This window comes from Danio rerio, chromosome 12, assembly GCF_049306965.1.
Source record: "Danio rerio strain Tuebingen ecotype United States chromosome 12, GRCz12tu, whole genome shotgun sequence".
Classification (NCBI taxonomy): Eukaryota; Metazoa; Chordata; class Actinopteri; order Cypriniformes; family Danionidae; genus Danio; species Danio rerio.
Genome location: NC_133187.1, coordinates 5,696,356 through 5,722,100, shown reverse-complemented (window position 1 = coordinate 5,722,100; position 25,745 = coordinate 5,696,356). Strand labels below are relative to the sequence as shown.

At 35.4% G+C, this 25,745-nt stretch overlaps 1 protein-coding gene across 2 annotated transcripts in view; it reads left to right on the top strand.

Annotated features, from left to right (window-relative positions):
• Nucleotides 1-25,745, top strand: part of fra10ac1 (FRA10A associated CGG repeat 1) — an 855,621-nt gene that overhangs the window by 8,242 nt on the left and 821,634 nt on the right. Inside the window, exons 8-14 of one of the 2 annotated variants that reach the window (NM_001006006.2) lie at nucleotides 1,024-1,069; nucleotides 15,036-15,149; nucleotides 15,550-15,592; nucleotides 15,690-15,820; nucleotides 16,882-16,926; nucleotides 22,880-22,973; nucleotides 23,436-23,844. In NM_001006006.2, the coding sequence (NP_001006006.2) occupies nucleotides 1,024-1,069; nucleotides 15,036-15,149; nucleotides 15,550-15,592; nucleotides 15,690-15,820; nucleotides 16,882-16,926; nucleotides 22,880-22,973; nucleotides 23,436-23,478 (516 nt within the window). In that variant the 3' untranslated portion in view covers nucleotides 23,479-23,844. Of the gene's footprint in view, nucleotides 1-1,023; nucleotides 4,491-15,035; nucleotides 15,150-15,549; nucleotides 15,593-15,689; nucleotides 15,821-16,881; nucleotides 16,927-22,879; nucleotides 22,974-23,435; nucleotides 23,845-25,745 lie in introns of those variants that run through there. The other variant, XR_012387572.1, reaches the window with a different exon arrangement.

Sequence of the window (25,745 nt, the reverse complement as noted above, 5' to 3'; positions counted from 1 at the left end):
AAAAACTCTCTTCATTCATTTTCCTTCAGCTTAGGCCCTTTATTCAGGGGTCGCCACAGTGGAATGAACCACCAACTATTTTGGCATACAGTATGTTTTACACAGCGAATGCCCTTATAGCCGGAACCTAGTGTTGGAAAACACTCGTACACTCTCATTCACACACACACACACACACACACACACACACACACACACACACACACACACACACACACACACACACACACACACTACGGCCAATTTAGTCCATTCAATTCACCTATGATGAAAGCTGTGGAGGTGAAGTACACAATGAAGTGCAATACAAAATCCATTCAGAAAACATGATTCATTTGATACTTAAATTATTCAGAAAATGTTTTATTCACTGACTCTAGTTATTAAAAATTCCATGGTACGTCTTGTAAAGTGTAGGGGGTGTAATCCCGGTGTCCTGACCAAATTTCTACCATCGGTCCTTACCCTTATGGCCTCCAAATCATCCCCATCCACCGAATTGGCTCTATCACTGTCTCCCCACTCCAGCAATAGCTGGTGTGTGGTGAGCGCACTGGCGCTGTTTTCCTGTGGCTGCCGTCGCATCATCCAAGTAGATGCTGCTCACTGGTGATGGAGTGGAGAGACCCCCCTTATGATTGTGAAGCTATTTGGGTGTATGTCTATACACGATACATGCACTATATAAACACACATTACTTACTTATTCATGTGATACATGATTTTTCTAAAAGATTTTGCATGAATTATCAAGTTGCTTCAGTTCATCTTGAAACATTTGCAACTATAGTTAATCTAATGTTTACATAAAAAACAAATCAGAAAATATTACCTATCATTATATGCCTACTAAAAGGCCTTTTGCTTGTTATAAATGTGTTTTTTAGTCATTTTTTCTTCATGTTGAACATTTGGAGAATATATCATTTGTAACTTTGATAGTTTTTTTATTATAAATACTTTGTTAATCATCTTCAATGTTGTTTAATTTCTGTATTCACTCAATCAGAACTTTTCTGTCAGTTTGGATTTAGGTGGCGCATCGAAAATGAAGTAATATCTGGAAAAGGTATTTAAAAATTATTTTCTACTTTTATACTTATTACTAGAAATAAAACACTGATCTTTGATTTCACAGACAAGGTTGCATGCATGAGCGGTCTTAACTGAACATGGCTTGTCTTCAAATACAGCAGTGCTATTGATTAACATTAAGCTATACACCAGCACTATGTTTGAGGCATTTAATGAAGGTTTAGTCCTGGCTTAACTTAAATCCTGTTTATAAAACCAGGCCTGAAACTGTTTTGTATTCTGGATGCATGATTAAGAGCTATAAAATGGAGACCAATCCAAACATTACCATCTTCAGCCACTAGATGGTAATGCAGATCTACCTTGTCTAACACTGGCAGTTCACCTGATGGGACAGACTGAAAAACAGCTTTAGCAGCCCAAGTGTTGCCAAGAAATGGATTTTTGCTTTGCATTTATGTAAAAAAAAAAACTAGCATTTAATTAAACAGATCAATTGTCAATGTTAAAAAGAAAACTGTGTTAAAAACAATACATTTTTGAGCATTTTGGGTTAAGAAATGATGGACAGAGGTCTACTTTGACCTAGCTGGATTGACCTAAATGTCTGACCCAACATGCTGGCTTGTTTTATTTTTCCCTAACTATTGTTTACAGATCACTCAAATAAAAATAAAAAAAACATGCAAAGAACATCGGTAGCAACAAAACAGGCAATAGTAATAATTATATATAATTATAATTAAGCAGCATTCTTATATTCAAATCACACCTAAGTGTTTTTTTAGTCTATATATTTCTCTTCTTATTGAACATTTAATTATTTATCTAACTTAACATGTTTTGTTAACAGTGAAGCAAGTAAATAAATATACTTAATATTTGAAATGAGTCACATATTGATAATGCATGCTTAATACTATATGAACAGCCTACTGATGTTGTATTGTATGATAAATAAGCACAACAATAGTAAAGAAAGGACTCCTACTGCATTATACTACATGCACAATTTCACGCAGAACTATTTATATATTGTATAATTAATTGATTCTTTTCAGAATAAAAAACTAAGCAACATGCTGCACAAAAATAACAATTAGATACACATAACATCTGTAAATACTGTTTCACTGTGTATTTAAAAATGGCATTGATTTATTAGTTATTAATGCAGATATAGCAGTTAAGTTTACTTGGGACACTTAGGTTTACATCTTTTTTTGCAAATGAATCCTAATATAACATAAAGCAATGATGACAAACTTTATATCAATTGAAAGCTTGTATTGGCTAGTATCCATATTTAATGGCTTTTTTTTACTGAGCAATAGTTATTTATTAATTTGCAACAAGGAAACACATAAGCCATAAAGCATTGCTTTGCTACAGCGACCCACATGGGAGGGTTTTAGAGGCTTTTAAATGATTTGGGGAGAAATTCAAATCAAATACCACCAAACTGCCCACACTACAGAATTTGATGTCTACTTTACAGATATTGTCTTTCAGATATTATGAAAGAATACAGTTCTTGTTCCTCAAAACATAGGGGGCGCCTTTGTATAGTGATCAATGGAAACTGAATCTGGTGGTCATGTTCGGTACTGCAGCCACACTAAATCTTACTGAAAGCTTTTTTGGTAATGTAAGCTTCAAATATTTTTGTCAGTTTTAGGCTAAACCATGTTTTGTAAATTACATATTTTATGCATTTTAATCACATAGATTTATTGTTTTATTATTTTCATGAACATAAAGGCACATGGCATTTGTTTATTTACCCTTTTGAATGGTCTTTACTTCAGTTACAGGTGTCTTTTTAAAAATGAGACCAAGCTTAAATCTGTGCGCCAAAGCATTAAAGATTGGCATTCATTTAAGCTGAACATGTCATTTTCAAGTCTATGTTCAAAAAGTGGGGGGTAGGGTACTTACTGTATGAATTAAGAGGTGTAAGCGATACGCAAATAGCTAAAAGTTTACATTTAGTCATTCAGCATTTAGTCAGTCTGCTAAATCAAGTTAGCAAGTTAGTCTCAATATTTGAGCATATTATAATCACATCATAAAGACAACTTTGAAACACCGTAAGATGTAGTATGATGAGGCCTTATGAAAACCAGGCTTTGATTGGATATTTATATGATCCATTACATCTAGAGCAAAAACAAATAGTTTGACTTCTAGTTGAAAATTTGGAAAAGTGGCAGACGGTAGATTTTTTCAGATGAATCATCTGTTGAGCTGCATCCCAATCATCACAAATGCTGCAGAAGACCTACTGGAACCAGCATGAACCCAGAGAAATCAGTCAAGTTTGGTGAAGGAAAAATCATGGTTTGGGGTTACATACAGTATGGGGGCGTGCGAGAGATCTGCAGAGTGGATGACAACATTAAAAGCCTGACATATCAAGACATTTGTGCTGCCCATTACATTACAAACCACAGGAGAGGGCAAATTCTTCAGCAGGATAGCGCTACTGCTCATACTTCAGCCTCCACATCAAAGTTCCTGAAAGCAAAGGTGAAGGTGCTCCAGGATTGGCCAGCCCAGTCAGCAGGCATGAACATTATTAAGCACGTCTGAGGTAAGATGGAGGAGGCATTGAAGATGAATCCAAAGGATCTTGATGAACTGCAAGAACGCTTTCTCTGCCATAGATGACTTTATGAATAAGTGATTTGAGTCATTGCAGAGATGTATGGATGCAGTCCTCCGAGCTCATGATGGAGTCAGACACAATATTCATTCTGTTTCCACTGCAGCATGACTTTATAATCTATACTGAACATTATTCCTGTTAAGTGTAAGCAAAGTCAGACTTTACTGTCCTAATTAAATAATTAAAAATCAAGACATGATCATATTTTATTTCGGTAAAATAAGTGTAATCTAGAGGCCTTTGCCTTTCATATAAGCCACTTCTGATGTCAAATAATCAACTAGAAGTCAAGTTATTATTTGTTGTTCCTTAAACTTGGATAGGCGACAAGACTTTTGTCAGGCAGTGTGTATGTTTGTTATGGATGAGATGATAGGACATATTATATTATGAATTATAAGGCATTATGCATCTATTCATAGATTATGATTACTCATATGAAGCATTATAAATAGAGGGTCCAACAGTGTTTGCCAAAAGTATATGTTTTATGTTTAAATAGCTCATTTTTGTGGATAAATGTGGAATCGTCTTTTCAGATCATCCTAGCGGACAGAATTTAATCTAACAGTGAGTATCAGGTTGGGAGGGTTTGCCTGTGTCATAACCAAAATCAATGAATTTGAAGACTGCTGTCTCTGGGTCATGGTTCACGGTTATGTTATCTTAGTGGGTAAACAGGGGTGAAGTACGTGTAAAAATCAGAATTACACAAACAAATAGGCAGATCAATGAGAAGGCTGATCAGGTGAACAGACACGCTCACGCTTGTGTGTGTGAGAGAGCAGCAAAGCGCTTTTCTGACTGAGTCATAAACCATCTGCCATCAGGCATCACCGGCATCACCCTGAGCCGCAGCTTAACCAGAGCAAGCTGCTGCTGTGACGCACACACACACACACACACACACACACACACACACACAAAGACACCTATACACATACACAAGCATGAATGCACCCTCACAGGCGTACACACACACACACACACACGCACAAAGTCATGTATACACATACACATGCACACATTCATAGGCACATACACAAAGACGCGTATGCACACTCTCACAGACACACACATGTACACAGACAATGACCTGTAAATACAAGCAAACACACACACACACACACACACACACACACACACTTACTCATAGGCATGCACACACAAACACAAGCACACATTCAAAGACCCATATACACACTCAGATGCGCACACTCTCACTGACAAACATGTACATTTCCGCACATACACAAAGACATCCATACACATAAACAAGCATGCTCACACACATACACACACACACACACACACACACACACACACACACACACACTCACACACACACATTCATAGGCACAAACACAAAGACACAAATACATATACACGCTCTCACAGGCACACACACACTCATTTGTACGCACACAAAGACACACACACACACACACTCACACACACACAAACTTACTCATAGGTACGCACACACATGCACAAGCACACATTCAAAGACCCATATACACACTCAGATGCACACACTCTCACTGACAAACATGTACATTTGCACTCACACACAAAGACATCCATACACATAAACAAGCATGCTCACACACACACACACACACATTCATATGCACAAACACAAAGACACAAATACATATACACACTCTCACAGGCACACACACACTCATATGTACGCACACAAAGACACACACACTCACATTTACACATATACACACATGACGATTACGATAATCTGCATCAGGATCAGTTATATATGTTATATAATATATAAAAAGCAGTTTTCGTTAGCAGTAGTAGTAGAAATATGGATGACCTGAGAATCAGAAAGTTGGAGATCCAGTTTAATATTCATGACTCTATTAATCACACTTAACATTAATCTTTGGATCTGTCAACATGAATGATAACTCGGATAATGCAGCACTAGGCATGGGCCGGTTTAAGATTCTGACGGTGTGATAACCTTGGATAAAAATATCACGGTTTGACGGTATTGTGATTACTGCTCTACAATATATTCTTTTTAAATATCTGGGTAATAAACAAAAACTTTATTCCCCTTTGTACACTATATTTTATTTTAAGAAACAGTTAAAACATTTTAGAACAGTAAACATCCCAGCAGTCACAGGATGTCAACATGGCGTCAGATTGACGTTGTACCCCAACGTTGTTGGGACGTTGCAGTTTGTTTGAAATTGAATATTGGGTTGACATTAGAACCCAATGTCCAACCTAAAATCAGCGCAATATCAACATCTAATAGAGGTGTGAACCTACACTGTTCTCATAGTTTTAAAACCTTGACTTTTCCAAACTACGGGTAATTTTTTTTTTTTTTTGTGATCAAATTTTTATTGAACAGTTGAAAATAAACTCGCATACATAGTTGTAGACAAAGGTTGCATTTTTTTGCATTTTCTATTATTATCCTACCCCACCCACCCCTGGCGAAAATAATAATAAACAAAAAAGAAAATCAGAGCAGAAAACAAAAAGAGAAAATAAATAAAATAAAATACAAAAAAAATGTATTAATAATGCGGTAAAACTTGAAAACCGTTATCGTCCCATGCCTGTGAGTTTTTAAAAAACGTTTTTTCATCATATCAGAAATGTCTGCAGAGTACCACAATCAAATACAGCAGGAGAAAAAGTATTGAACACATCATGCTTTTTCCTGGGAATGATATTTCTAAAGGAGTGTTTGACATGGAATTTGACCAGATTTTGGTTAGAAACCTAAACAATACACACATGAACATAAAATAAAACAAAAGAAATCAGAAAAATGAGTTGTGTGTAATAACAACGAAATGACACAAGAAGAAACGACTGCTGAACTTCTGAAATGTATTTAATACCTTAAATAAAAGGCTTTTTTGGTGATGGCAGCTTAAAGACGCCTCATATATGGAGAATGAAGTCACATGCATTGCTCAGGTGTGAGTTTTTCAAGAGACTTCAACAGAGTGCAAAAATCTTGATGGTCTTGGAAGTCAGGGGATTGGCTGGGCCATTCTACAGCTTGATTTTCTTTCTCTGAAAGCATTAGAAAGTTTCCTTGGCTGTGTTTTGGATCGTTGTCTTGCTAAAATGCCCACCCTGGTTTCATCTTCATCATCCTGCTAATGTAGATGTTGAACTGAAGCAGCTAATAGAGATATTTCAGCTGCTGTCTGGGCCTTCACTGCTTTTCTACAACTTCATTTCTTCATGTGTTCAATACTTTTTTTTCCCTGTGTGATTTCATTTAATTACACATAACTTTTTCTTTGCATATTGTCTTTGGTTGTTACCAACATCTGGTGAAAATTTCAAGATAACAGCACCTTCAGAAAAATGGTGATTTTAGCAATTATTTCCCCCACTGTATGTCAGTTCACATTTCGTTAATCACAATAATGCAGTTATTATTGTTGTTATTGTGTGTGTGTTTGTTACTGATGGCCGTTTGAGCAGGTCTCATGAGGAGTTTGTCCTGAGGAGTTTCCCTGTGCTGGCCATGTTTTGACCATAATGAGGGCTTCCCTAAGAGCGGTAATGAGGGTTTGCCCTGATGCGTGTTGTCGTTTCTCCAAAGACGCTGTTTGTCAGCTTCACTGGCTTTAACAGCTTCAGTGGTGCTCACGCGAGCTTAATAGCAGAGGTCGGAGTCGTACGTCATCAGAGAGACGCGCTAATTGAGCATCTCATTAATCCGCATGTGCAACGTGAGCTCGATGCCTCAGTCACTCTCTCTGCCACAAGATCATCAACCACACACTCGATATCTATCTATTGACAGCAGTGTGAAGGTGCGTTATAAAAGAAAGTAGCTATTGTTTATTTATGCATACTATGATGTCATAGCTAGGGCCAGACGGAATCTGCGGACGTTTTTTGCTATTTCTGCTGAGAATTTTGCTAAAAATCTGCAGAATTATTTTGGGAGTATCATAACTAAAACCTTAATATATGAAATAAAAATTATATCTTTTTAACTTTTATTTAAAATTCAAATACAAATTAGATTCACTTTATTTGGTAAACAAAGCACATCTCTCATTTAATATATAAACTAAAAGACAGAAAATATGACTGTACAAACGGCATTGTACATAAATGAGATGAACATTTTTACATTAGTCAATAATGTTACTGAAATTAATTTGAAAACTAAATAAATACAGATTTACACACATTTACTCAAGTAAATAAACAGAATTAATGATGGGCTAAAGATCTGCGGAATTCTGCGCGCGCAGATTGCATGTGGGCCTACTCATAGCTTTTTAAGCCATATTGGGTGAGGAACCATATGTGGTAACTTCATTGACATTAGTGACACTAGTAAATAAGTATTATCAAAGAGCTTAGAATGACCAAGAGGCGACACTCTAGTGTAATTTGGGAAACAGCCACTAGAGGGCCAGTTTGGAATGAAAACTCCAGTAGAACAACAGCATATTATAAGTCTGTAAAATAAACTATTAAAAGTGCTGATGATTGGGATAGTAAGTGTTGTATTGTCGTCTTTCAGGTTGTATTTCAGCTTTAATGCGCTTTTTAAATAAATAAATAAAAAACAAAGCTGCTGCTTGCCATCGCGACAGTAATGAGATCCAATGGACGGCCGATCACTTTCACTCCAAAATGGCTGAATCCGGGGCTGTTGCTGGACCCTGCTGTTGCAATGGAACGTTCTATTTAGTGTCGCCTCTTGGTCATTCAAAGCTCTTTGGTATTAATATAGTTGCTACTTGTTTAAACTACTTGATTTGATTTGATTTATTTATTTTCGAACAAAAACATCATACATAAAATATCATTAGCAAAAAAAAAATACATTTTAACATGGTCAAAAATGGAGCGGGATGAATCATAAGCTTATTACTCTCCCACCCCATGACCACATACAGCATTCGTTTATTACTTAAACTCATTTATTCTTTTACTTATCTCTTCTTTTTACATGAAGCATATTTTATCCTTTTGGCATCTTTGACAAATAATATGTTTGATTGTATTTGTACCTTTTCATTTTGTAACATAGACACAAAGAAGAAAAAAAAAGAAAAAAATACATAGTACTGCTAATAGAAAAAGGAAACAACAACAATAACAACATAGTACTGCAAATAGCCATTAATTAAAATTTCATCATACCTTTCTCTTTTTATCCCTTTTCAATCACCTTCATCATTATATTCCTTTATTAATATATATTTATACAGTTTTTTAAATTGATTAATATCCTGACGTTGTTTTAGAGTCTGATCTAGACTGTTTCATAGTTTTACACCCTAAGAGCTGAATCTACAGTTCTTGAGGGGTTTTTTTGACATTGTTTTATGTTTAATACACTTCAATTTGTAAAAAGAATCAAGTTATTTTATTCGATTTGTGTTGGGAAAACATGAAGGAATTGTGTGGAACCGTGCATTTTTTACATTGTACACACTCCAGATTTTTGTCTGCAGAGTATTTTAATGAGTGCCCAATAAAGGGTTAATGTTAGCAGTTTAACAGAGTGACTTTTTTATTGACATATTTAGAGATTGAAACAACATTTTGTCTTTGGCCAAATAAATTACAGGACAAAAACAAGGCAATGATCTGCCAGGGATTTATTTTATTTGTTATTTGCAGCCACGTCAAAGTAAAGATGACATAATCCTTCCAAAAAGAGTCACCTATGTTTTGCTTTTTCTATATGCATGTTGGACAGACTTTATCAAAGGTCAGAAAGTTGCAAAACAAGCAAGTCCTCATTATCAAACCGCCTGTTCAGCCGGGGTCACAACCTTACAACTTTAATGTAAATAGTTCTGTGGGGGATTCTCAAACTGTGCTTATTAACGCTAACTACCAACACAACAATTTTGATCATTTTTATTAGAGCCGCATGATATTGGAAAATCTAACATTGCAACAGCTTGTTATTCTGTGATATGCAGTTGATGTCAGAATTATTAGCCCCCCTGAATATTTTTTTCCCCAATTTCTGTTTAACGGAGAGAAGATTTCTTCAACACATTTCTAAACATAATAGTTTTAATAACTCATTTCTATAACTGATTTATTTTATCTTTGTCATGATGACAGTAAATAATATTTGACTAGATATTTTTTTAAGACTCTTCAGCTTAAAGTTACTTTTAAAAGCCTAGGCAGGTTAGGGTAATTAGGCAAGTTTTTGTATAACGATGGTTTGTTCTGTAGACTATCGAAAAAATATATAGCTTAAAGGGGCTAATAATTTTGACCTTAAAATGGTGTTTAAAAAATTAAGAACTGCTTTTATTGTTGCCGAAATAAAACAAATAAGACTTTCTGCAGAAGAAAAAATATAATCAGACATCCTGTGAAAATTTCCTTGCTCTGTTAAACATCATTTGGGAATGAAAGGGGGGCGAATAATTCTGACTTCAGCTGTATATTGCAATATGAATACAATTTCATCAGGTGACTGGAATATCTCTAATTAGAAAGAATATATTATTTGAGTTTGATTGTGATGATTCTGCAGAGGAGTTTAATGCATAAAATATAATAAATTAATGAAAAGCTCAACATTAAACACAAAGTAAACTTTTTTTCGTTTCCCAAGTCTGACAGTATTTACATACAGTTATTGAATAAGAAAAAGGAAAAACAATTCAAAATACGCCCCCAAAAACACATGCAAATGATAAATACAGACTCAACATTGCAAATCTATTTCCTAAATCTAGTATTGTGAATGATCACATTGCGATATCCATGCTGAAATGATATATTGTGCAGCCTTTTATATTTGACAATGTAATAACACTCTTGGAGGAAAAGACTGCTTCTCTCTTGTGTTACAAAAAAAGTCAAGATTGTTGCCATTGTAAGTATATCTGGAAGATCTAACAATATATGAATTATGCTTATATGTTGCATGAGTATATTTTTGGCAATGGGCAAAAGATGCATTCTATGGGTTAAAATCATTAAAATCTTGTATATTAAATCAAATCAAATCACTTTTATTGTCACATCATCAGTAGCATGTGTACTATGAGTGAAAAGCTTATGGTGCTGGATCCAGACAGTTCAAAATACAACAACATAATCCCAAAAAACAAAACAGTATACAATTAGCAATGTTGACAATGTAAGCAATATTGTTTTATTTAAGGATTGGTTAAAGTGCAGTGCATGCTGCGTCTTGATGGTATGTTAATGTGATTAATATGACATATTAATATGTTCCATAAGGAAATGTATGAATACGATGAATACAAATATGAATACAATTTCATCAGGTGACTGGAATATCTCTAAATGGAAAGAATCTATAATTTGAGTTGGATTGTGATGATTCTGCAGAGGAGTATAATGCATAAAATATAATAAATTAATGAAAAGCACAACATTAAACACAATAAAGTAAACTTTTTTATCTTTTCCCAAGTCTGACAGTATTCACATACAGTAATTGAATAAGAAAAAGCAATTCAAAATACGCCCCAAAAACATATGCAAATGATAAATACAGACTCAACATTGCAAATCTATTTCCTAAATCTAGTATTGTGAATGATCACATTGCGATATCCATGCTGAAATGATATATTGTGCAGCCTTTTTTCATCAAATCAAATCACTTTTACTGTCACATCACCAGTAGCATGTGTACTATGATGAGTGAAAAGCTTATGGTGCTGGATCCAGACAGTGCAAAATACAACAACATAATCCCAAAAAACAAAACAGTATACAATTAGCAATGTTGACAATGTAAGCAATATTGTTTTATTTAAGGATTGGTTAAAGTGCAGTGCATGCTGCGTCTTGATGGTATGTTAATGTGATTAATATGACATATTAATATGTTCCATGAAGAAATGTAGTGAATGTCCTAATGTAAGTATATCAAAAATAAATTGTTATTAGTAATCTGCATAGCTAAGAACTTAATTTGAACAACTTTAAATATTAATTTTCTCAATCCTCCAGATATTCAAATAGTTGCATGTCATCAAACAATATTGTTGAAAATAATATTTGTTCAGCTTTTGGGTGATTTATGAATCTTCAAAATTTCAAAAACACATATGATTGGTTTGTGGTCCAATAATATCACATATCAGTCTCAGAATTGATAGTGCTGTGAACTTTATGATGGAAGCATATTTCCACCACAGAATTAAAAAATAATAAGACCTTTTCCCTTATAATTAGAAATTTGTCTCACAACTCTGACCTTGGAGTTTTGGGTTTTGATCATGCAGTTCTAGTTTCTAATCTCATTATTGCAAACTTTTTTTTCATTAGAAATTGAGTTTTTCTATAAATTATGATTTTTTTTCTGTTACAAACTTTTATTTTCTTGAGAATCTAAACTTGACATCTCACAATTTAGAATTGCTTGCAGTCGTGAATTTATACTGCTCAGCATAATCAAGTACACCCCATTTTGAAAATGAATATTTTTATTTATTTCTCAGTGAATATAGGTGATTTATTTTGGTGCATTTAAACAAAACAGATTTATTAAACAGATATATTTATTCAAATAATATTTTGGTCACCAAACATATTTAGAAATTGAAAGAAAACTATGGTGATATTTACAGATGGGTGTGCTTTATATAATGTTCATACTGCACCCATCTGTAAATATCCCCATAGTTTTTCTATAACTGCACTTTATAACTTGTACCTGTATCCTGCACTTGCTGCTATTGCACTGCTGGTTAGACCTGAACTGCATTTCGTTGCATTGTACTTGTACATGTGTAATGACAATAAAGTTAAATGTAATCTAATCTAATCTATTAATGCAATTAAATTCAAGCAAAATAATGCAAAAACATTACAACCTACAAAATTTCAACTAAATTTTCCAAAAAAAATTTTGCTTCTCTTGATTTTTCCTCTTTTTTAAAATTTGTATTTAATATTTAGGTGTACTAGTTTTTTGACCGTTATCGCAAGTTATTTTGTTAGAGATTTGTTTTCAGTACTGACTAATCTAATGTATATGCACAAATATAATATTGCATAGCTTCCTATTAAAAATATTAATTTAAAAGAGAGATTTGTGAGAGGTGAACATATAGACTGAGCACTGTATATTTTGCAATATTTCTGTAAAGTCGGGTTTTATCTTACTTTTTTGGCCACAGAATTAAACAAGTAATTTTACAATAACACTTAGAATTTCTCACTAATCAGTATTTAATTGTACAGGTGGAAATTATAAAAAAAATCTGATATGAAAAAAATATATATATATTTTAGAGATGACTGCAATTGCGTATATGGTTGTAAATACGCTTCCATGCTTTAAGCGGTTCACTTTCAGCTGAGGTGTGGTCGGGCTCAGAGCCAAAGCCGATCCAGACGGCACACTGTCAGTGGTGTGGGACGCCTGGCAGAAAACCTCCCTGATGACGCACTTTTCCCTGGACTCCAATCTGGAGGATCCCTCTGTAAGCCTGCTGAAACTAAAGTCAGGCCGCTGATATCTGAGGTGAAGCCATGGCTAGGCCAAGGTCAAAAGAGGAGAGTGGCTTTTGCTCTGTCTGACTCGTCTCCTGTCAGTAACCCCTGTCATATCACATGCTGCAGATAAAACCTCCATTTCTTTCTTTCTCATTTGCTTCTCATTGTTTTGTGCATGTATTTTCATTAGGCGGTATACTAGGGCTGAATATATCGCTTGAGTATCGATATTGCAATGTATGTATCTGCAATAGTAACATCGCAGGGTTAGATTATTTATTATAGTTTAAAAGATAAAGGTAATATGAAATATTGTTTTTAAACCTTACATAAACGATGATGATCATGATATTTTACCTTTGATTGTTCAAATTCTGTACTTGAATACTGTTAGATTCTCCAGAAAACCACTGTTATTTAACTTTAATTTTTGCTCTGTCATATTTGTATATGCTTGTAATTTATTTTATGATGCACTGCATAAAAAAAACTTAATCATCCCAGACAATCTAAATTAATGAAATATTTCCAAATAGAGCTATTCAAATCATCTGATGAGATTATATTCATATCGCAAAAAGATTACGCAATGTCAGATTTTTCCAAATCATGCAGCCCTACTGTATGCATTCAGATTTATTGACCCAATTCACAGGCATTCTTAAAATAAAAATGACCAGAAGAGTAAAGTTTTAATGAAAATAAATTTAATGGATAATTGAATCAATTCCTCTCCATTTTTATATCTTTATTAAAATTCTGTTGTCTAGTTGTATAAAGAGGGAAGCTTCTCAATATATGCTTGTCTCATCTTGCCTCATTGTTTCAGTTTAAACACATTGAACAAAGCTTTGATTTTAAAGCACTTCAATGGACTTTTAAGAATATTTTACTTCCTACTTTGCCAACTTATTCATCATATGTTATTAAATGTAAATCAGAACAATGCTTTGAGTTTCATTCAGTAACGATTGCATTGATTATTTCAACTCTAAATGTTGTTCTTAACATCACTGCAATCGAGTAACCAAGGCCCGCCCTCCTATGGAAAGTGGGTGGAGAGTACTGCTCATGTGCATTTAAAGAAAACAGCAAGAATTTGCTTCCACCTACTCCTTGATATAATAAATTATATCTAATGCATTTTGATCTAACACTTCACAGGCACATTGTGGGAAAACCTGAGATCTTGAAAAAAAAGAGTGTAATTGAGAATACCCTGAGAATTGAGAATTTAACACTGGTTGTAAGTAACAGTGATTGTGATCCAGGAACATGTTGTGCTTGTCAAAGTCTAGCTCTCGTTTTACTGTAGTAGTTGTATTTATATGGCTAAAAAGAAAGAGTAAATTGTAAAATTCTCAATTAAATGTTCGTCGAAAGTTAGATGCTTCATATTTTATGCTCATGTTTTAACATACTTCTTCAAAAAAATTATTTATGAATTATCCAGTTGCTTTAGTACAATAAAAAGGTTAATGTTAATACAAAAGAAGTTATTCTTACTTCAGCTTTATAAAAATTATGAAAAGGTTTTAAAGCAAACCTCTTCCACAACTTGAAAGTGGATAGTTTTACTAAATGTGCTTGCTAACAAAAATACTTAAGGAACTTTCAATCAGACAAAAGAAGTAGATGATAGTATAAATAAGTAGAAGTACCGTAGAAATGTGTGTACCAAAACAACTTTGCAATACCATGCATAACTGAAGCTGCAGATTAAAGCATTGTGATGCTAGCCTAAGTATTTAGCAGATGCAGAACTCTGTACCTTTAATTGTGATCTTCAGTTTCTTTAGAATTCACTCTGTTGTGTACATGTTTAATGCGACTTTATTTCTGAATCACACAGGCCAGTTCCTCTGCGGTAACAAGCGCTGTGAGAGTAAGGAGGGTCTAAAAAGCTGGGAGGTGAATTTTGCGTATGTGGAGCAGGGGGAGAAGAGGAATGCCCTCGTCAAACTGCGTAAGCCAGAGCCGCTGATCTAATACCATTCGCTCACAGGACACATGTGTGGAGCTCATCTAATTAGTGTCTAAATCTGTCAGACTGATATATGTAGACTGATATATATATATATATATATATATATATATATATATATATATATATATATATATATATATATTTACTGCTAATTTAACATAATTAATGTTGATGAACTAACATTAGTTTACCTCAACAGACTGATATATAAAATATTGCAAAATTGTAATACCATCAGCATTTTCACAAGAGTGACTTTTGTTTATTTGGTTTTTTACCTAGATTTGTGCTCTATAACCATTATTTTTCCTCAAAGAAAAATATCCTTATCCTCAAATATTCCTCATTGTAAATATTGCATTTCTGTTACATTTTTAAGGTCTGTGTCCGGAGTGTTCCTACAAACTGAACTATCATCACAAGTAAGAACATTCAGCCGCTACAAACTCAACTGCACATTCAGATGTCTGTAGACTGGCTGAAAACCTTCACACATAAACGCTACTTTATTTGTTCTAGGAGAAAAGAAGTAACGGCGAAGAAGAGACGGAGATCGAAAGAGAACCTGGACGTGTCGAAGAAATCCAAATCATCCAAGTCCAGAAAGAACAAACGCAAAGACAAACGCAAACACAAGAAGAGGCGCAAAGGCAAGTTTGTATGCATATTTCTGTAATAAACACATTCAGTTTAAACCCTGATATGTTTTTAGCTTTAGTTCAAGTCTTTTATACGAAATCGTGGTCTGTCTGATTAAAACCATAGAGCTTTAATCATACAGATTCAATTAACAAATACATCTTTAACTAAATGAGATTTGGAAGACTGTACATGAGTTTTCTGTGGTGGTTCTTTAATATATCTTTTTGGGGTGGACTTTGATGTGTCAGAACGTTTATTAACCAAAAGAGTAGGACTGATTTTTTATGTACTGTATCTAGGAAATGTATTCTGCTAAACTTGAAACAGGAATTATTTTTAAATGATCATAAATCACACACTGCATTTGTTATATTTAACATGCAGTTTCAAAAGCAAAACACACGTATTTTTAGAAATCTGGAATATTTTTTGGACCCTTTATGAACCCTTTATCCTGTGCCTACATAAGACCCATTGTTATCACACTGACCCCTCATATGCTGTTATTTGATTACAGTTTTAATCTAGTAACATGAACTGGGTTTGATGATGTATATGTTTTGTATTTATATAATCTGATGCTACTTAATGCTGAATATTTCATTTGTGAATTGTGCTAATTGTTATATTGTAAAACGATAAACAACAACCTTTAGCAAACTCTGGAACCCATTTTTGTCACCGGTAAAGGTACCATATAATGAAAATCTGTAAATGCCTGTACATCTGTTGTATCATTCTCATGTAAATTATGTGATGCCAATCAGAACAAAGCACAAACTCTGATGATCAGAGAAGAGCTCATTAATATTCAAGACCCTTCCAAATATGGTCAAAACTGAGCTTTTTATTATAGTGTTTATTCTTGGGTTTATAAATGATTACATGAAACTTGTAAAGATTAAAGAATCTTTGCACTTACCTAATGTACATACCCAAGTAGATATCAGAAAAAATAACATATTGAATTATTGCATTCTATGGCACCTTTAAATGTAAACTTGTTTTAAATGATGATGATTTAACATCAGCAAATGGGACTTACTAAATAAACCTGTTTTCTCTATAGAGCACTCATCTTCAAGCTCTGAGGAATCCCAGGAGTCAGATAAAGGTGAGCGCCACTTTTCCCTCTGCTCCCAATTCATCGTTGTAATTCACACGAGACCTGCAGAGACCTGGAGGGCAAAACATTCAAAGAACTGCTGCATAAGCCTGTCATTTTTCCATCTGCTTCAAGCCACAAATATTTAGGTCACCTCTCAAATTAAGAAAAACAAAGATATGTCAGCAAACTCCAAGATTTAGGTACTTGTGATCCATAAATAGCTCCTGTTGCTGTAACTTTGCTGCCATGAGTCCAGCAGGCGATGTTACACACTTGATATTACACAGTGCTGTTAACTAGTTGGAGACTACAAAACATTTATCACTTTGTAATGTTGCCATTCCTTTTCACAACATTTAAAATACATTTAGGGACTGAAGACACCAAGTGATAAAGGGTTTAAGGTGTAATTTTGTCCCTTTTCTCCTGCAAACAAGTCTTAAGGTGGGCAACAGTATGGTGTCTCTTTTTGCTTCAAAATGCGCCACACATTCTCTATTGGAGACAGATCGGGACTGCAGACAGGCCAGTCAAAGTAAATTTGGAAATCACTACTTTCTATTTTTATTTGCATTTTCCATACTGTCCCAATCTTTTCTGTTTTCGGGCTGAATTTGCAGGCAAAGCATTATGTCATAACACCAGCTGCAGGCATGGTACAGCAGCAGAGTTCTTTATTATTACGCCAGAATGGGAGTAGGCCTATAGTCCCTAGCCATATAAACCTAAAAAAGCTTTTAATTCTCTGTTGGTCTTAGCACACAATGTAATTACAGATGTGTCCAGTTTACCAACAGAATACAGATGTTTTGATTAAAGAGTCAATATAAAACCCTCCAAATTATAAAGAATAAAACAAATATTAAGGTTTTATTCAAACATACTAAATAAATCCAGGGACACTAGATATTTCCAAGTGATCTCCTAATTGTTTTCCATGGCTGTAGGTTAGAAAAATTAGAAAAAAGTGATAGAAACTATAGAATTTTTTTGAGCGAGATGCTAATGGTCTAATCCAATTGAATTTTATGCTAAGCTAAGCTGCTCCCAACAGACCCAGAGATCAACTGAATGCATTAAAAAATGGTGCGCTAGTGTACTTTGGCATCAATAATAAAAAAAAAATATTGTTGGAAATACTATTACAACTATTGATATCAAGCTTCCAGAAGCTGTCTACAATACTGAGACAAAACTATGAATATTAATGTCAATCTTGTTTTCATCTCTATTTTATATCAATCTGTTTTGATTAATCTAGATTAAATAAATATGACTTTAAATGTGCAGTGTTGAAATAAAGAAATACAAGACGATTGAGTTTAAGGACGCAGATTTTCTAATTTTATTATTATTTGTTTCTAACGTGGCTATGTGAATGAAGTGAATGAAGGCGGATGCCTGTTGTCATTGATAAATGTTAGGTGTACTTTTACTAGTTTTGGTTACTTACTGATGTCCATCGTTCCTGAAGAGTGTTGATGGCTCTGCAGTCTGTGGATATCTGCCATGTAGTGAAGGAATCAGATAACATTAGCTTTATAGTTGTTGTTTGTTGGCCCACCCGGAATTTTCCGCTGATTTTTAGCCCATCATTAATTCTGTTTATTTATTTGAGTAAATGTGTGTAAATCTATATTTATTCAGTTTTTTAATTAATTTTAGTAATATTATTGAGTAATGTGAAAATGTTCATCAGATTTATGTACAATACAGTTTGTACAGTAATATTTTCTGTCTTTTCGTTTATATATTATATGACAAACTTTTTTTACTTACCAAATTAAGTGAATCTAATTTGATTTGCATTTTAAACATTAAATAAAAGGTAAAAAGATATTATTTTATATTTCACATATTCAGGTTTTAGTTATGATATTCCCAAAATAAAACAAGTTTGGCCCGTAGATAGTACTTTAAACATGTTGTTTTTTGCTAGAAAGACGGTTCATAACAAGAATAAGTTTACACAAAGTATTTTTTATCTAAACATCACCCTGGAATCTTTTTTAAAACCGAAACTTCTGATCATCACAACATGGCGAGTGGCTGCAAGAAATTGGAGTCAAATTTACCAAACAATGAATCTGCATTAAAGAAATATTTATGCTTAACATTTTTCGATTAATCGCATGCGTTAACGCTGACAATCCTTGAATGATGAATGTGTGCGTAATGAGTAATGAATATTAACGTTAAGAAAACATACCACATGAAAAAAAATTCTAATGTACAGTACATACTAGTGTTTTTGAACCCTACTATGATAAAGTATATTATAATATATATTACTGATCAACTGTAATCAATCCTGAAGTACACTTTTGACTTTTTGCATTAAACAGTGGTGTGTTGTTGTTGAGAAGTAGCCTATTAGGTATTTTCTACAATATTATAGGCTAGATGTTGCATTGCCGTATCAACAATAGAATAACCACAACAGTTTAATTCAAGTACTTTACAATAGTATGGTTCAAAAACATTGCATTATTAACTGTAAATTACTATAGTATTTATTTTCATGGAAGATCTTAGGCTATATGTTTGCATAAGCTCTGCAGTTCATCAGAATCATGTTGACACATGAGATTGTTAAAATAATATTTATGATAATTCAGTTCGCTAAATTAATGAGGTGTACACTTAATTTTGACTTATAGTATATGAATACCTGGTGAAAACAAACCTAGCACGAAGGACTGCTGCTTGAGTGTGGAGAAAAAAAGTCTTGTTTTGCTCTTCAGGCGGTTGTTCATAAGGGTATGACTCCACAAGAAAGCTATTAATAATAACTAATGGCCCTCATCTGCGCTTTCAAGCTTGGACTCAGTAACCCTAATACACATGCTCAAACCTCGAAACAACTCCCATATTCAGACACATTAAATCTAGAAAATTTAATACCTTTAATATTGTTCTGTACTTTGCTGTTTAATTAATCCTACTCCTTGTAGTTTTGTTACTACAATAATTGTATCCTGCGACTCAATTTTGTCTTTGCCAAATTCATCAGTTTGATGATTTTAATTAGGTATTGGGTATTATTGGGTATTTGTGGTTTTCTAAGCCACTAATGTAACACTAAAAACCAAATGGTTCCATAGGGTCGACATTTCACAATTACAATAACAGTCTTTACAGTGTTATGATGAGTGATACACTCACAGAAATAAAGGTACGTGAGCTATCCATACATGTCAACCCTCGCGTTTTTCCCTGGATTCTCCCTTATTTTACAGTTCTATCGCTCTATTATCCCGTAAAGGTATTTTCCCATATTTCTCCCGTATTTTCAGTCTGTCTCTGAAGAGTGGCAAGAAACATTAAAAAGCAGAGCCTCCCATTGTTCTTAAATATAAAAACGGCGCGATTCCTCTTCCTTTTCATTAAAGGTGCCATTACCCCTCCTATGCAATCCTTAAAACAGTCATATAATGGTGCATGACTGTTAGTGGCTTATTATGGTGGGCATATGCCTTATTTTCACATCCCAATGTTGACAGGTATGGAGCTGTCACTGGCTGTCATCTTAAAAAAGATTTTAAGAGGAACACTTTTGTACTTTTTAGGTACTAATATGTACCCTTGAGGTATTAATATGGACCTTTAAGGTACAAATTTGTACCCTTGAAAAAGGTACCACCCAAGTGACAGCTCGCGTACCTTTATTTCTGTGTAGCCTCAACTTTAATAAATGAGTAGCTGACATGAAACAGCCTGAGGTGAGCTTCACTGAAAGCAGATGGATGCTCATAGCCTACATACAGCTTCAGTCCTTTGAGGGCTTCACATATATACACACATATACCTTCTTTTGGGAGTGTTTTACCTTTAACAGTCAATCCTTGCTTGTTTTCTCCTGTCAGATTTTTGCTACTGAGATGTGATGCCATATATGGACATTCTGTTCAGATTTGTCAGCGCTCAGCACTTTAATTTTGTTGCTGTTCCCATGTTTGCAACAACAGCACAACTTAACCCTGCACTTATTTATGTTTTATTGCCATTAAAATGTTACTGTTTACCATTTGCATTTACTTATTTCACAGATGCTTTTATCTAAAGTGCTGTACAAAATAAGATTAAAGACAGACTACAAATCATCAGAGAGTTTATAAATTATATGTATATCATTTATATAACAAGTCTAAGTAATTAAAAAATATATATTTTTAAATGTTTATTCCCTCTGAACTTATAAAAGAGGATAGTGAGGTCTCACTCACCTGTGGCAAGTACACTCAGAAATATGGGAAAGGGTCTGGATGCAGACCTGGTACAGTGCAATCTGAGCTGCATCCAATGCTTTTTAATGCGCTCACCTAACCCCACCCCTAACCCTACCAGTCAGAGTGACATCACTCACTCCATTGAGTGCGTTTAGTCTGACATTGCATCGCTGAGTGATGCAATCTCAGCTTGCATCATAAAGGCTGCATCCAGATGCTATTGGAAATATGGGGTGCTTAAAAGGTGTCTGGTGCATATGGAGAGGAAAAGAGCGTGTCACTTAAGGCTGGTTTGTCAAGCCCACTCACCCTTGTGAAGCACACTCAGAATTATGGGGCGCTTATAAGGTGTCTGGTGCATATGGAGAGGAAAAAAGCGTGTCACTTTCGGTTGGTTTGTCAAGCCCACTCACCTGTGTGCAGGGTAACGGAGGCCAGCTAGTGAAGTGCTGTGCAGGTAAATCTCACTCCTCTGACCTCTAAAGGTGCTCTAGCGACAGACACCAGAGGCCATGGTCTTTAGCCTCCTAGGTAGAGCAACCGACTCCCATGCGGAAGGTTGCCGGTTCGATACCAGCTCGGACCCGGTTGGGTGGCGTAGGACCGGTGGTATTACATTGGTGCCGTGACCCGGATCGGAGTGTGTTTTTGGGGGGGTAAGTGTAACGGAGGCCAGCTAGTGAAGTGCTGTGCAGGTAAACCTCTCTCCTCTGACCTCTAAAGGTGCTCTAGCGACAGACACCAGAGGCCATGGTCTTTAGCCTCCTTGGTAGAGCAACCGACTCCCATGCGGAAGGTCACCGGTTTGATGCCAGCTTGGAGCAGGTTGGGTGGCGTAGGACTGGCGAAGTACAGCAGCGCACTCAGAATTGTGGGGTGCTTATAAGATGTCTGGTGCATATGGAGAGGAAAAAAGCGTGTCATTTACGGTTAGTTTGTCAAGCCCACTCACCTGTGTGAAGCACACTCAGAATTATGGGGTGCTTATAAGATGTCTGGTGCATATGGAGAGGAAAAAAGCGTGTCATTTACGGTTGGTTTGTCAAGCCCACTCACCTGTGTGAAGCACACTCAGAATTATGGGGTGCTTATAGGGTGTCTGGTGCATATGGAGAGGAAAAGAGCGTATTACTTATGGTTGGTTTGTCAAGCCCACTCACCTGTGTGAAGCACTCTCAGAATTGCAAGATGTTAACAGAACAGTGGATTGAAAAACTTGAATTTTTATATATAAATAATGGAGTATATGACTGCTTAAGTTCAATTAAAATAGGATATTTCTAACAAAGATGGGCACCTATTACTATGTATCTGAACAGGACGTAGTATTTCCAGCTCCTTTTGTAATTGAAAATAATGTATGTTTTATTGTAATTTGTTTTATTTACATCTAGTATTACTTTTTTCTGTCGTTATATTTAATAATCATTGCTGTCACTAAATTTTTTTTTTCTGTAAAATGTTTTGATGTATTTAAATAACGTAAAAAAATAATAATTGCAAGATGTTTTCCAAGAAATATGTGGTGCTCTCGGGTGCATATGAAGAGAAAAATGGTGCGTAATGGTTTGTCAAACCCAGTGTGAAGCACACTCTGAATTGCAGGATGTTTTATAGAAACATGGAGTGTTGAAAAGAAAGTGTCTGGTCATGGATTGGTTTAGTTCTTCTTTTTACCCTGTTTTGATATGGGTTTCCTGTATTTAATGCATTGTGTTCCCCATTTGCAGGCAGTGATGATGATGATGATGATGAAGATGCAGATGGTCCATCAGAATCAGAGCACTGGAAGGGTCCTGCTCCTGCTGTGGAGGAGAAATCCCGGTGAGGCTCATTTATACATCGTTACAATGAATTTTACCACAGTGTGGAGTAGTGTGAAGTAGTCAACATTTAAAGTGGATCATCACGTTTCATCAAAGTTGTCCTAAAACTATTACAGCAGTGTTTCTCAACCATGTTCCTGGAGGAACTCCAGCTCTGCGCATTTACCATGTCTCCTTAACCTAACATACTTGATTCAGATCATCAGCTCATTAGCCGAGACTGAAAGACCTCAAAATGGGTCTGACAAAGGAGACATACAAAGCACACACTGGTGGTCCTCCAGGAATGTGGTTGAGAAACACTGGATTAATTAACAGATATTCTTGACCTTTGGGGGGAAAATCACACAATGAAGTGCACAATCAGAGCAGTCACACAAAATTTTGTTGTAATCAAGCTAAATTTGTGCATATTAACATGGATGTTTTTCTAAAACAGTTGTGTTTGATTGTTTTTCAGGGAGGAAGAGTTCGATGAGTATTTTGAAGACATGTTTCTGTGAGTCTGAAAGAGGAGAATCCAGGGGAATCCCTTCCTGTTTTATTTTAATGCCTATTCGATTCATTTTGAGAATTATAGTTTTATAACAATTTACATCAGTATACTTAAGTGTTCATGTTTACATTTTTTTAAGTGTGAAGAGATTGATTAAGAGATATGCGGATGTCCTCGAAATTTCTAGTTATAGATATCCCATTAAGCGTTGACAGACTGACTAATGTTTCTACTGTCTTTTACTTGGGAAAATAAAAAAAACCTTGTGGATTTATGAAGTGTGCTTCACACAGGTGAGTGAAGTTGACAAACCACCTGTATAAACACTCTTCTGTCTCAAAAAAGTCAATAAATAAATTTGTGCATTTCTGAAGTGCTCTTCACATGGGTGAGAGGGTTTGATAAACCACCTGTAGAAACAGTCTTCTCTTTTTATAAATAACACACTCCCCCCTTCTTATGCTAGCACCAAATTTTCTAAGAACTAACAGCTCCTTTGTAGAATTTGCTCTTCTTGTGTGTATTGCCTTGTCTTGTTGAATCGCTGAATGCCTCCTCAGTCATACAGTGCATGCGGAAAGTATTCACAGAGCTTCACTTTTTCCACTTTTCTTTATTTTAGTCTTATTCCAAAATGGATTAAATTCATTCAATTCCTCACAATTCTACACGCAACACCCCATAATGACAACTTGAAAAAAGATTTTTGAATTTGTTGCAAATTTTCTTAAAAATAAAACCCCTGAAAAATCACATGTACATCATTTTTCACAGCCTTTGCCCAATACTTTGTTGATGCACCTTTGGCAGCGATTACAGCCTCAAGTCTTTTTGAATATGATGCCACAAGCTTGGCACTCCTTTCTTATAGCCCATTCCTCTTTGCAGTACCTCTCAAACTCGATCAGGTTGGATGGGAAGTGACGGTGTACAGCCATTTTCAGATCTCTCCAGAGATGTTCAAAAGGATTTAGGTCTGGGCTCTTGCTGGGCCACTCAAGGACATTCACCTAGTTGTTGTGAAGCCACTCCATTGATATTTTGGCAGTGTGCTTTGGGTCATTGTCCTGCTGGAAGATGAACCGTCGCCTCAGTCTGAGGTCAAGAGCACTCTGAAGCAGGTTTTCATTCAGGATGTCTCTGTACATTTCTGCATTCATCTTTCCCTCTATCCTGACTAGTCTTTCAGTTCCTGCTGCTGAAAAACATCCCCACAGCATGATGCTGCCACCACCATGCTTTACTGTAGGGATGGTATTAGCCTGGTGATGAGCGGTGCCTGGTTTTATGTAAACGTAACGCCCGGCATTCACTCCAAAGAGTTTAATCTTAGTCTCATCAGACCAGAGAATTTAGTTTCTTATGGTCTGAGAGTCCTTCAGATGCCTTTTGGCAAATTCCAGGCGGGGAGTGGCTTCCGTCTGGCCACTCCACCATACAGGCCTGATTGGTGGATTGCTGCACAGATGGTTGTCCTTCTGTAAGATTCTCCTCTCTCCACAGAAGAACGCTGGAGCTTAGACAGAGTAATCATTGGGTTATTGATCACCTCCCTGACTAAAGCTCTTCTCTCCTGATCACTCAGCTTAGATGGCCGGCCAGCTCTAGGAAGAGTTCTGGTGGTTCCAAACATCCTCCACTTACGGATGATGGAGGCCGCTGTGCTTGCTGGAACTTTCAGAGCAGCAGAAATGTTTCTGTAACCTTCCCCAGCCTTGTGCCTCAAGACTATTCTGTCTCGAAGGTCTACAGACAATTCCTTTGTCTTCATGCTTGGTTTGTGCTTTGACATGCACTGTCAACCTTGGGACTTTTATAGACAGGTGTATGGCTTTTCAAATCATGTCCAATCAACTAAATTGACCACAGGTGAACTTTAGTTAAGCTGCTGAAACATCTGAAGAATGATCAGCGGAAACAGAATGTACCTGAGCTCAATTTAGAGCTTCACGGCAAAGACTGTGAACACTGATGTACAGGTGATTTTTCAGCTATTTAATTTTTAATAATTTTGCAACAATTTCAAAAACTCTTTTTTCACATTGTCATTATGGCGTATTGTGTGTAGAATGTTGAGGAAATAAATGAATTTAATCCATTTTAAAATAAGGCTGTAACATAAAAAATGTGGAAAAAGTGAAGCGCTAAGCGTCTGCTAAGCGTAAATGAATATCTACTATATATAATGTGCGCTGACCTCTCAAATCTCACAATGTCAGAGTAGAAAGTCAGCTTAGCTAGAGGTGACTGCCAGCCAATCAGCATGCGGAATCA